This window comes from Heptranchias perlo, chromosome 3 (assembly GCF_035084215.1).
Source record: "Heptranchias perlo isolate sHepPer1 chromosome 3, sHepPer1.hap1, whole genome shotgun sequence".
Taxonomy (NCBI): Eukaryota; Metazoa; Chordata; class Chondrichthyes; order Hexanchiformes; family Hexanchidae; genus Heptranchias; species Heptranchias perlo.
Genome location: NC_090327.1, coordinates 57,519,182 through 57,532,816, shown reverse-complemented (window position 1 = coordinate 57,532,816; position 13,635 = coordinate 57,519,182). Strand labels below are relative to the sequence as shown.

The 13,635-nt window shown below is 41.8% G+C and overlaps 1 protein-coding gene across 1 annotated transcript in view; it reads left to right on the top strand.

Moving 5' to 3' along the window:
- The window catches only part of kcnq3 (potassium voltage-gated channel, KQT-like subfamily, member 3), a 398,610-nt gene extending 386,958 nt beyond the window's left edge, over positions 1–11,652 (top strand). Inside the window, exons 12-15 of the mRNA XM_067979766.1 lie at positions 1,332–1,463; positions 3,950–4,048; positions 7,538–7,622; positions 10,743–11,652. Coding sequence (XP_067835867.1) covers positions 1,332–1,463; positions 3,950–4,048; positions 7,538–7,622; positions 10,743–11,489 — 1,063 coding nt within the window. The 3' untranslated portion in view covers positions 11,490–11,652. The remainder of the gene's footprint in view (positions 1–1,331; positions 1,464–3,949; positions 4,049–7,537; positions 7,623–10,742) is intronic.
- Positions 11,653–13,635: the final 1,983 nt, after the last annotated feature.

The following is a 13,635-nucleotide window of genomic DNA, read 5'->3' as shown; positions in this document are numbered from 1 at the left end:
AAGTAACATTCGCGCCAGACAAGTGCCAGGCAATGACTATCTCCAACAAGAGAGAGTCTAACCACCTCCCCTTGACATTCAACGGCATTACCATCGCCGAATCCCCTACCAACAACATCCTGGGGGTCACCATTGACCAGAAACTTAACTGGACCAGCCATTATAAATACTGTGGCTACGAGAGCAGGTCAGAGGCTTGGTATTCTGCGGCGAGTGACTCATCTCCTGACCCCCAAAGCCTTTCCACCATCTACAAGGCACAAGTCAGGAGTGTGATGGAATACTCTCCACTTGCCTGGATGAGTGCAGCTCCAACAACACTCAAGAAGCTCGACGCCATCCAAGACAAAGCAGCCTGCTTAATTGGCATCCCATTCACCCTCCTAAACATTTACTCCCTTCACCACCGGCGCACAGTGGCTGCAGTGTGTACCATCCACAGGATGCACTGCAACAACTCGCCAAGGCTTCTTCGACAGCACCTCCCAAACCCGCGACCTCTACCACCTAGAAGGACAAGAGCAGTAGGTACATGGGAACAACACCACATGCACGTTCCCCTCCAAGTCACTCACCATCCCGACTTGGAAATATATCGCCGTTCCTTCATTGTCGCTGGGTCAAAATCCTGGAACTCCCTACCTAACAGCACTGTGGGAGAACCTTCACCACACGGACTGCAGCGGTTCAAGAAGGCGGCTCACCACCACCTTCTCAAGGGCAATTAGGGATGGGCAATAAATGCTGGCCTCGCCAGTGACGCCCACATCCCATGAACGAATTTTTAAAAAAGGACACTAACCATAGGAGTATATTGATAAAATAAAGGCAGGAAAGGTTGCACTGGAGAGCAAGGTTAGAGGTAAGCAAATGATTGCCTATCAAACTATTGATGCTATTTCGATATATCCCAGTCAGATTTAGTAAAATAATTAATTATCAATTGATATTTTCTGATGTAGTCCTTTACTATTTCGTACTATTAGAGTTGAAATGGCAAATGAGTATTCAGTTTGTCTAGGTTCTCAAGTCTGTCAAGTTCTGGACCACTTTACTCAACCAAATGACAATAAACATGCTGGATAAGATTGATGATGTCTCGGTCACAACGCTCAGGAGTTGCACATTTTAATTCTCAAAATTGAATATTACAAGATGATTGAAAGTTTGTTCCAGAACGTGCACAGAATAAATATATTCTCTTCCTGTAACATCCTATGAAGAATAAACACTTTTCTAACATAAGTGACTGCTGGATACCTCTGATTGTTTTACAGTTGGGATTTGAATCAGTGAAAGAGAAATAAAAACCATCTCCTTTATCCCTTCAGTATCATGAAATTTTTCCTCAACAAGAAAAAATTCAAGGAGACTTTACGACCTTATGATGTGAAGGACGTTATTGAACAGTACTCAGCAGGACATTTGGATATGCTTTCAAGAATAAAATATCTCCAGTCAAGGTAAATGGTGAAAAACAAAACATATGAAAGTGAGAATGGGCACATCTTTAAATGTCTGAATTCAATCATTTATAAAGTTTTTAAATTTTTTATTCACGGGATATGGGTGACGCTGGAAAGACCACATTTAGCGCCCATCCTTAGTTGACCTGAGAAGGAGGTGGTAGTCTGTCACAGAATCGCTGCAGTCTTTGTGCTGATGGTATTCCCAGAATGGTTTTGTGTGGAGAATTTCAAGATTTTGACCCAAAATGTGAAGGAACAGCGATATACATCCTAGTCAAGATGGGGAGAGAGAAGGCTCGTGTGGAGCATAAACACCGGCATGGATCAGTTCTGCCAAATGACCTGTTTCTGTGCTGTACGTTCTATGTAATTCCATGTAAAATGGTGTGTGACTTGATGGGGAACTTATAGGTAATAGTGTTCCCCTGATATTGCTGCTTTTGTCCTTCCCAGTTCCCCTCCAAGTCACACACCATCCCGACTTGGAAATATATCGATGTTCCTTCATTGTCGCTGGGTCAAAATCTTGGAACTCCCTTCCTAACAGCACTGTGGGAGAACCTTCACCACATGGACTGCAGCGGTTCAAGAAGGCAGCTCACCACCACCTTCTCAAGGGCAATTAGGGATGGGCAATAAATGCTGGCCTCGCCAGCGACGCCACATCCCATGAACGAATTTTTAAAAATAGTCGCTGCCAGAATGACCCTGGTGAGTTGCTCTAATGCATCTTGTAGATTGTAAATACTGCAGCCGCAGTGATGGATGGGGTGGATATGGAGTCTGGTGGTGGGGTGCTGAGCAAGCGACTGCTTTGTTATAGATGGTGTAAGAATGCTGGGTTTCAGTATCCTGACAAATATATGCTGAGGAACCAGATGAATCCTTGCTAAGGAACCATCTGGGGTTTTACCTCCCAACATAAGTCTAGGGATGAATGACGCCTGATTCGGCTCACTGAACCGTCTTATACTAAGCAGTTTGGATCAAAATTAATTTGGTTTACTAACCCTCGATTAGGTTGCGCTCAAGCTGCTGAATGAGTAAATTGACTCTTTTTTGTCAAATCATCAAGGAAGAAGCCAGACCACAAGTCATGTATTGCTTGCAAATCACAACTTAAAGTTAAAGTTGGGTACATGAAAGCTGAATAGACAAGCATTAATGTAATTAGAGTTACCTAGCAGTTGAGCAACAAATCATTTCAAAGGTTACATAGGCAATTCAGTGTACCACGATGTCAACACTATAGGATGCTGAGCATTAACTATAGCAGTGACTCGAGTCAGAGGTTATAAATTGGTGAGATTACTTTGAGTAATTCCTTAAATAGCTGACAAGTTAACAGCTTTGAATAGCTAGTCTATCAAATAGCTGAAGTCTACGTGTGATTAAAGATGTTCAGAGCTTACACGACCTCGTCCTCATGAGCTGCGTGGTTGAGTCCATCTCCTTCCTTCCCTGAGGCACAGGCATTAACTTCTGGAGTGTTGAGTCAATGAAACCCCTTTTGGCAGCCGGGCTATCCGTTTCACTTGGATCTTCAGCTCCGACTGAACCCATCTTACACACAAGTGACAATACCTGAGCTGGCTTCACTCTCACTTTTCTCTGAACTCGGGCACATATAAAGTTAAGTGATACTTTTCTCTGTCTGCAATTGGCCAGTACAGCCTCACAAGCTAACTCAGTGTTTTATGCCTTGTCCTAATATGCTGTATTTTTGAAGCACCTTTCTGCATCTATTAGGTAAGGGCTCTTACAGAACAAAGACAACTGAAGTGAACCAACGGAAAGACATCTATTACTTCAAAACAAAGAGAGAGAGACAGCTTGCTCACTCTAGAAAAATAACACTACTTCCTTCTTCATCATTCGCTCTACTTCTTTCTTTACCCTTAAATATCATTGGTTAAGAAGATAGACTGTTGGTCCCGTTGTTCATCAAGATCCCAGATGCCCCATTAACCTTGCCACCCAGTTATCAGCGTGCACTTCCAGCAATTTGTGGCACAAACGTTTTTAGAGCTGAAGGCTGAGGAAAAAATCTAACTAACAGGGCATGCCGCGAGATGCCCCGCTCCAGCAAATTCTAGGCCATTAATGTTGATTCTGCTAGATGTCACATTGCATCTTTATATTAATCTAATACTCACAACTGTGCTGATAATGTCAAAGATACATCTTTAAAAGGTTTAATGGCAATGTCGGATTATAATTTTAAATTCAATTTTTTTGGGAGGGGAGCAGGGAGAGTTAGAAAGGTTTTCCTTATTTTCTACTTGGTATGATACAACATTAACGGTACAAACATAATCCTTTTGGGAATGGACTTTGGAACTGCTTTTAAATGAGTTGCTAGGATTTGCTAATTGAGTCATTTCACTTGTTGCACTTGGAATTAATAGTAGTTTAAATGTGCTGAATTATTCTAATTACAAAATGAGTTTTAATGATTTGTCATTGTTCGCTTCTTTCAGGATTGATATGATTCTTGCTCCTCCACCTCCATCAACTCCCAAACAGAAAAAATCAAACCCAAAAGGAGGTTTTGTATACCCTTTACAACAGTCACCTAAGTAAGGCACTTATATATTAAATTAAGTATATATTGAAGTTTGTATTTTTTTTTATTCATTCATGGAATGTGGGCATCGCTGGCGAGGCCAGCATTTATTGCCCTTCCCTAATTGACCTTGAGAAGGTGGTGGTGAGCCGCCTTCTTGAACCGCTGCAGTCCGTGTGGTGAAGATTCTCCCACAGTGCTGTTAGGTAGGGACTTCCAATAATATTATAGTGCCTAATATTATAGCACTATACAAACAGTAATCATCAAGCTTTGTAACATAATGGGCTCGATTTTTGGACGTCCGAGTGGGTGGGTACGTGGCGGGGTGGGGGGGGGCTCCGAAAATTGGGGATTCCCGGGGCGGGTCCGGACCCCGGTTCCAACCCGCCCACTTCCGGGTTCCCCAGTGACGCGCTGACATGCGCGTGCAGCCCCCGCATGTGGGACTCCCGCCGGCAATTGAAGCCGACGGGATCCCACTTAAGGCAGTAGTTCAAGTCATTAGCAGACCTGATTGGGAGGATATTTTAGGAGGGGTGGGATTTTCAACTAAACTGAGACTGTTTCCCATACTGGGGGAAACACTCCCAGTTGAAATGGACTTGTTGCAGCCACCAGCCTGTGGCAGCTGCAAAGGTCCATTTGACAGGTGGCGGGGGGGAGACCCTCACTCATTGCAGGAGGCCACTCTGTCACTTTGGACAAAGTTTGGCCTCCACCACCCTCCTCCTAACAATAACATTCACAAACTTGCAACCTCAACCCGGGTGTCCAGACACATGTACCTACCTTGCGGATCCCCTCAAACATACATCTTCCGGATGGGGGCCGCCATAGCTGCAGTCATGACCTCTTCGGAGGACGAACAGCATCACCAGCCTCGCTGGCCACGCCGTCCACCTCAGACACGTGGAGCTCCACAACACAGTGCAGTGACACATCCACCTGCACAGCAGGAGGGAGGGTAACTGCAGAGAGAGATGTGTCACAGAGGGCACTACCCTCGCCACAGGGTCCACAGACCGAGGCTCAGCTTCCTGGACCTCTCTGAGCAGCAGTGCACACGGAGGCTGGCTCGAGCACCATCTTCTTACCTGTCGCTGTCAAAGTCACCACTGCCCTCAACAACTTCTCCTCCGCATCCTTCCAGGGTGCCACCGGGGACATCGCTGGCATCTCTCAGTCGTCTGCACAAAAGAGCCCTGCAAATCCACCTACACCCACTCTGCAGTGACACAATGGGTGGCATCAGTTGTGGGTCTTCATGGTGATCCTCAGGAAAGGGCATTATTGCACAAATCAGACAAGATTTGCAAAAATGTGGCAGTAGTGGTGACAATATAATATGTAATGTGAGTTGATCAGAAATTAAATATAAGTTTAAAAACCATGACAAACCCTCAAACACCCTTGTGCATCCCCTTCATGCTCACGACACGTTTGCCTTACGCTTCCTACTACACATACGTGATGCATGCCCTGTGGCTGCAGCACAGGTAGTGGCAGGTTGGGTGAGGCTGACCGTGAAAGAGATGCACGAGAGGGTGAGTATGAGATAGAGCCATGAGATTGTATGAGGATTGGGTTGAGTGGTAGTGGCGAGGTGAGTAAGTGCAGGTAAGATGAGGATGAGCTTTGAGTGGGTGTGAGGGGTGATGTGACAGAGTAGTGTTGGCAGTGCAGAAGGAGATGTGGGGTGGGGGCGGCGATGTGGCAGACGGAGTGTAGGGGAATGAGTAAGTGTACTCACTTTGGCTGACCTACTTAGGTCATTGAAGCGCCTCCTGCACAGTATGCAGGTGCGCGCTATGTTGGTGGTGCTGGTGACCTCCTCTGCCACCTCGAGCCAGGCCACTTCCTCCCGTCCGCCGGGTGGAAGATCTCCCTCCTCCTCCTCCTCCTCCTCCTCACCCCATCCAGTAAGACCTGGAGTGAGGCATCATTAAACCTGGGAGCAGCCTTCCCCCTGGGATGCTCCATGCTGTAATTTTGCCTATTTTCTGCAGCATCAGTCAGTGGAGGACTGCCCCTTTATATAGGGCTCCTCCAGCTGACAGCCTATGATGCGGGTGTGCAGTCCGCCCGTTACCCACGCGCCCAGTCAACCCCCCCCCCGCTGCCAACCCACCTCCTTCCCAATATCGAGCCCAATATTTTTACATTATTCTTCATTAATCCTCTAGATTGCATCGACTACACAGGCTAGAGATCACAGAAAAAAAAATACTATTTCTGCTGTTCTGTAGGATCACATTGCTCACTTGCACAGGTATGTGCTGGAGGGGGGGGGTAGGAGAATGGGTGGGGGGCGATTGTCGGCCAGGCAGCAGCCCTCAGGAGTGGAGTGGAGCCGGGAGGAGCACTCCTGCTCCTCCTGGCTCCAGATGAAAGCTTTTTTAAAAAGAAAACTGTACCTTTTTGGTGGTTTACACTTGCAAGGCCACATCTACTCCTGGAAAAGCTGAGCGAAGCAGGCACGGTGGCCCTCTTTGTAAGTCGACTGCTTTTAAATATTGAAAATATTTTTGTAGTCGTTTTCTTTGCAGGTCCAGGTCACACAATTCCAGCCTGGACCCCAGGTGGGCTCCACTTCCGCCGGTGGTCGGCATGGTATGCCTGATCTCACCAGGCGAACTTTTGCTGACCCTACACCGAGTGCCTTTGCAGACTGGGAATGCAGCAACTGCTGAAGTGAGGAGCCCCGTGCTCTTGGTCCCATCTTTTTTTACACCAATGGCCTTGTTTGGCGAGGTTGGAAACTCCACCCCAAAAGACCATCACAATGGGCCAGGCCTGGCATATCTGGGTCCTGGCCTAATTTCTGACCCTTCCACTCCTGCCAAAGTTACGGTGAGAATGTGTCAGAGTTGTGGATTTTTATCCCAAGGATAGGTTCCCAAACTGGGATAAATTACACGGAGCACAGGTAATAACAGAAGCTGCCTATTCCCATCAATTAACATTTCAATAACTACTTCAAGATCTACGTCCAGCAATTTAAAATAAAATTGCTGGACTATAACTTGGTGTTGTAAAATTGTTTACAATTGTCAACCCCAGTCCATCACCGGCATCTCCACATCATACTTCAAGACAGTCTTTCCATTTTTACTTTTAGAAGTGATATACAGTGGTAAATAGAACCAAACGGGAGTAATTCTGATTAATTTGAATATTTATTTGGCAGGTTTGAAAGAAATGCCCCATTATTCTCTTCCTGATGCCTTCCTGGGACTGCACACATACAGATTCAGTATAATCTACCCTTAAATGGCAAGAGTGTAAAAATTATATCTATTTCTTAAATTTGGCAAAACTTTTTTGTGCAAAAACTATACACCGAAGTCACAGGAGGGCTATATTGAGCAGTAGGAAATATGGTTAAATATTTTGAATATCACAATGTCATGGTGTATCATTATTATTAAGTTTGCTTTTGGTATCTTAAATCATTTGAAGTCCCTGTTAACAGAGCTCTGCTCTATGTATTACCCATCAGAATTGATCCTGATGTAGCCAAAGGTTCTGATCCAGAGACAGAAGACCAAAGTATGATGGGAAGATTTGTCAAGGTTGAAAGACAGGTAATGCTTCAAATCGTAGTACACTACCCAATGCCAACGCAGCTATGAATAGTTTTGAAAAGGATGAAGGACATTGTGTCATTATCTTTTAGGCTGAAATACTTCTACCAGTCTAGATGTCTTTGCTGTCTGCTCTTGCGGATCTTGAGGACACCACCAGTTTTATGTAAATGAGAGAAGCTAAGTAGAATCATAGAATTTTACAGCATAGACAGAGGCCATTCGACATATCGTACCTATGTTGGCTCTCTGAAAGAGCTATCTACTTAGTTCCATTCTCCTGTCCTTTTCCATACCTTTTCAAATAGTTATTTTTCAAACATTATCCATTTCCCTTTAGGTTACTTTGGTTCTGCTTCCACCACTGTTTCTGGTAGGGTATTCTGTATCCTAACAATCTTCTGTATATAAAAAAAATCCTAACCTCTGCTTTCATCTTTTTGGTGATGATCTTGAATTTATACTGTCCAGTTATTGTCACCAATCAATGGAAATACATTTGCCTATTTACCTTATTAAAACCCTTTATAATTTTGAACACTTCTGTCAGTTCTCCTCTTATCCGCCCCTGTTATAATGAAAAGAGCCCATTTCTCTGGTCTCTCCTCACAACTAAAGCCTCTCTCATCCCTTATAGCATCTTAGTAAATCTCTTCTGTACTTACTTCATCTTCTTGATATCCTTTCTAAACTATGACTCAGTACTCCAACAATTTTTTGTAAAGGTTTGGAATTACATGTCTGTTTTTGTACTCTATGCTCCTATTTATAAAACTGAGGATCTCATGTGCTTTTTTTTAAACAGCTTTATCAAGTACTCCTCCCATTTAAAAAAATGTGTCCATCAGTATCTCTGATTAATATTAGTGAGGCCCGAGGCCCAAATTCAGGCCGTTGTTGGGCCTCCTGGTTTGGGAGTGCATTATGGCCGCATCGCCGCCTTCATACCCAAAACTGGATACCAATGAATTTATACCCCACTGATCGAGAAAGCAGTTCTGAACATATTATTAAAAACTCCTCTCCTTCTTTGCCATTTACATTACTTTTACCTCAGTCAATCTTTGGATAAATAAAGTCACCCATTATTATGGCCTTGTTGTTCCTGCATTTGTCCACAGATCTCTTCCTCTATCTTATTTCCAATGTTTAGTGGTCCATAATATACTTCCTTCTAGTCAAATAGATTCAGCTTTTACACCCACCCCTACATCATTCCTAAGTTCTACTACTATAATGGGATCTTTGATTAACATCCCCCACCTTGTTCCTTTACTTCTGCTCTGTCTCTCGTTAATGTTTTGCAATCAGAAAATTCAGCTCCTAGTCCTGCCCCAATCTAAGCCACATCTCTATTAAACCAAAACCCCATAGCAATTAGTGTCTCTCGCTCCCCAATTTAAATTGCAGTACTTTGTAGATTTACATACATACAGCTCAAACCTGCCTGTTTGTTTAGCAATCTTACTTGTTTTAATCCCTCTTCCTTCTGAACAGTTCTTTATAACTTTTATCCCTTGTCCTTTTTGTTTTGTTTTCTGCTTCCTTGTCTTGTTTTCCCCCTCCCTACCATATTAGTTTAAACCCTCCTCCACAACACTTGTTACTCTCCCAGTGAGGACATTGGCCTCAGCCTTGTTTAGATGAAGCCCATCTATCCTGTGTAGGCCACTCCTGTCCTAGAACTGGCTCTAAACTCCCTAAGTGTGTCTGTGTCACACTTTAATTACTTATGTATTGGTTCATGGGAAAAGTGTAAAGATTTTCAAATTTTTTTGGTTGAATTTTATCAAATAAACTTACTTGTGCTTTGAAGCTGACATGAATTATTTTTCCTCGCTGATTAAATTTTGCATATTGTGCTTTCTGTACAACAACAACAAAACTTGCATTTATATAACGCCTTTAACATAGTAAAACGAACCAAGGCGCTTCACAGGAGCATTTTCAAACAAAATTTGACACCGAATCACCAATGGAGATATTAGGACAACTTGGTCAAAGTGGTTTTAAGGAGCCTCATAAAGGAGGAGAAAGAGGTAGAGAGGTTTAGGGAGGGAATTTCAGAGCTTAGGATCTAGACTGCTGAAAGCACGGCCGCCAATGGTAGAACGATTAAAATCAGGGATGCGCAAGAGGCAAATAAAGTTTTGAACATCAGGATATCCTTTTAACCTTTTCCAGAGTTGAGCTCAGGATGATCTTTTGTGTCACTGCTTTGGAATAGCCAACAAATAAAATCTGTGGGTTCCTTATTGTTTTCTTCTTCATAAATATGATCCCATAAATATGAGGGTGGGGGATGGTAAGAAATGACTGGAAATAAGAAGTGGGACTGAAACCGGATTCCAAATGTCTCAACTATTACCTTTACTCCTCATTTCTCACTGTACCTGCATCTCACTTTGGCCATATCCAATTCTGTGTCGTGGAAGGCACTGACAAGCTTGCATGTGTCTCAGAATGCCTCAGAGCTGCAAATAGTCTTAGATGACAGCACCACTGCTTAACTAAAAACAAACAGAAACTCTTTTTCTGTTGATAACAACCCTTCAGTTTAATCACAATACATGGGTAGAATGGTCCTTTACATTTGCACAGTAGTAAACATTTCTGTAATGCAGTGTTTATATATTTTGTCTTTTTTTAGTATAGAATAGAGATTCACAGAATGCTGTTGCATACTTTGGAAGGATACTAATAATAACAATTGCCTTTGGCAAGTTAGGCACACTCATAAAACAATGTCTGTCATAATTCTGGTTTAATGATAAGGATCCTTACTGAATAACCTATGCATAATTTTATTATGTCATAGGCTTGAAGCAAACAGATGCTTAGTCATCTAACTGGGCCTACATTGAGAGATGTTGAGAGAATAGATGCAGTTTTATTGGCTGATCGTTCAGTACATAAATAGTGAGCAGCAACATTGATTTGTACATGGCCTTGGGTAAAGAGATCGAGCAAGCTTCCATCAATTAGAAAATAGATTCAATGAAAATCAAAATCTAGGAAGAAATATCAAAAATGTTCATCATATGCTGATGTCCATCATCTACTTTATCTAAAGGTGCCAGGATTCCTTAAATTGATCACATTTTCTCTGATCTTTCATAGGTAGAAGGGATGGAAAAAAAGATTGACTTCCTTGTGGATATGCACATTCATCATATGAATACCCAGCAGTCTGCATCAACTGGGTACTATTCAACGAGAGGGGCAGGGCCATCAGTTCAGCAAAGTCCTATTGAGGACAAGGTGGAAGACAAATACTCTGAGATTAAAAGAGTCATTTCAAACTATTCTGATTCCTGCACTTACATGATGCCTCAAAATTGTTATCAAGTCCAAGTTTCTTCTGTTGCTCCTTTTGGTTTCTTCAGAAAGAGTCCAGGAAGTACAAAGTTTTCATCTTTAGCTGCTGATTTATCAAGATTTCCTCCACCCCCTGCTCCATCATATACTGAAAGACCAACAGTTCTGCCGATAAGTTCACTGACAGATACACAAGGTAACATATACCCTAGCTATCAGGGAGGAGAGCTAACAAGCCCTTTTTCTGACAAATTAACACTGAGACATAGGAGAAGCACAAGAGACAGTGATACTCCCATCTCTCTCCTTTCAGTCAACCATGAGGAGCTGGAGCGTTCCCCCAGTGGATTCAGCATCTCCCTAACAAAGGATGACTTGACTTTTGGTCTTAATGGGGGTGGAAGTTGGCCAAAATCAAAAATTTATTTAGCAGAGGGCGAAACAGACACAGATACCGATCCTTACACACCATGTGGTTCTGCGCCTCTATCATCTACAGGGGAGGGACTTCCTGACAATACATGGCCTACATCAAATAAACCAATTTAGCAGGGTCACTGGTTGACCCATATATGTACAGTCACTATAAAAAGTTCACATTTCTTGCTTCATGCAAAACACCCAGAGCTGCTTGTTACAATGTGTTTCACTGACAAAATTGCATGTAATGCATGGATGTAGTACTAGAGAACTGTTAACATTTTCAAGATTCCAAAAGCAATTTTTTTCATAAATAAATTTTTTAAATTGTAAAGGTTTGCATGTTGGTGCATGGTTTTGAACAATATTAACAACAAAGCCACATTTCTTCTGTGATATTGTACAGTAATTAAATAATTTTAATCCCTACAATATCTGTGGGTTAGAATCTATGCAGAAAGTCATTAGATACATTTCTTTTTAACAATGCTTCAACCTGCAAGTAAGATCTTAAAGAGACAGTGTCCCTTTCATTAGCCTAACTGGATGGGCTTTGCCATAGCATTTCTTGTTACACATAACATCTGTCTAGTTATCTTTGTTTTTTAAACACTGTCATTTTGCTGGCAGATAGAAAAATTGAAAAGTGCATTCTGAAAAATGAAATTTTAAATAGAAAATGAAATTAAACAATCTGCCCCCCCCCCCCGTATATTGAGGAAAGAAAAGCAAAATCCTGTCCTTTGTGAAAATCCCCAAATGTACAGCTTAGTAGCTACATGAAGGGGGCTGATGGAGTAAGGTAAATAAGCCAGCAAGTGATGGGGATTATGGTACTACCTCATACTTGGTGCAAATTTCACAATTCATCACTTCCCAGCTATGTATAGTTTACCTTATATTTTTTTTCTTAAAAATATTTTCAACATCTTTTGCACCCTATTCAAGTGCACTTACCTTGACATATCTTGAATGCTGTGCATCCCAGGATCACTTGCACTTCAAAGCCATATTATTTAAAATAGATTTAAAAATATAACAAAAACATGATTGATTGTATGAGTGCAAGCTGGCAATTTATCAGCAGAATACAGTGTACCCCAACTTTAATTGTTTCTAGTGCCAAAAGATTTGAATTATCCAGTCATTTGAATTAAGCAATTTAAAGAATACAGGAAAGTAGGAATTTAGTGATAAAAACATTTGAATCATCAGAGAGATTGAATTAAGAGGATTGGACTGCACTGGTTTGTTTATGAAACAGGTAGTCCAGTAGAGCAAAATTAGTGGTTAAGTCAACAATATTGTATTATGCAAATTAGATTTCTTGATATCTCATTGTTCCCTTGTCATCAGTAAGAGAGTCTCCACAATGCCCCATCCATCATCTTTTTCTGCAAAGGAAATTGATCATTTTTAAAAAAAATCAGGACTCTGTAATTCCAGGCAACATGCACAAGTAAAGATAGCCACCAGAATAAGAAACGGGTAGTTCACACTGATTAATGTATTCACTAGTCATTGCAAATTGTTACAGAAAATTTGAATAGTTTGCACCACATGAATAGTGACAAAGGGTTAACTAAGTCCGTTACCTTTAATTATAATCTCAACAAAAAGTTCCAGTCTGCACTGAGTGATAACCCTTCATAGCTGTACAGTTGTACTAGGTATTGTTCAAACGTAACAGTGAATGCTACAAATCTCTTAAAACACTATTATATCTGTAAATGCTGAGCATGCCATTACATTCTGAGAAAGATGACTTCCATTTCTCTTTGAAGCAACTGGATACATGTTCCCAATATTTTCAGCCAGCGAGGGTGGCTTATTGATGTTTAAATTAGAATTGTATTTGGAAACAAGAAGCCCCTTTTAAGAGTGTAACCCACTTACAAATCTGAATGTAGATAGGTGGGAGACTGCAACATCACTGGCTGCATTATTTAGCAAGATATAAAATATCCTGTAGCTATTCTTAAACATTGTGTGGCACTAATGCAATTCAATGAGGCAAATTCAAAGTCTTGTAGGGTTTTTTTTGGTAAGGAGAGGTTGTATACAAAGTATTTTCAGAGTGGAATAGCAGCATCTTGAAATGATGAACATGCCAGGGATATCACATATTTGAAACATTTCAGTTGTAAAAATGTTTTGGTAGTCCAACAACTTGGAAGGAGAAGAAAAGGGATGTCGTCTCTTTAAGAAAATTAACAAAGGATGAAAGGGCCTGCCATACCTTTTGTAACACTAACACTTTGTTCTACTCTATAAC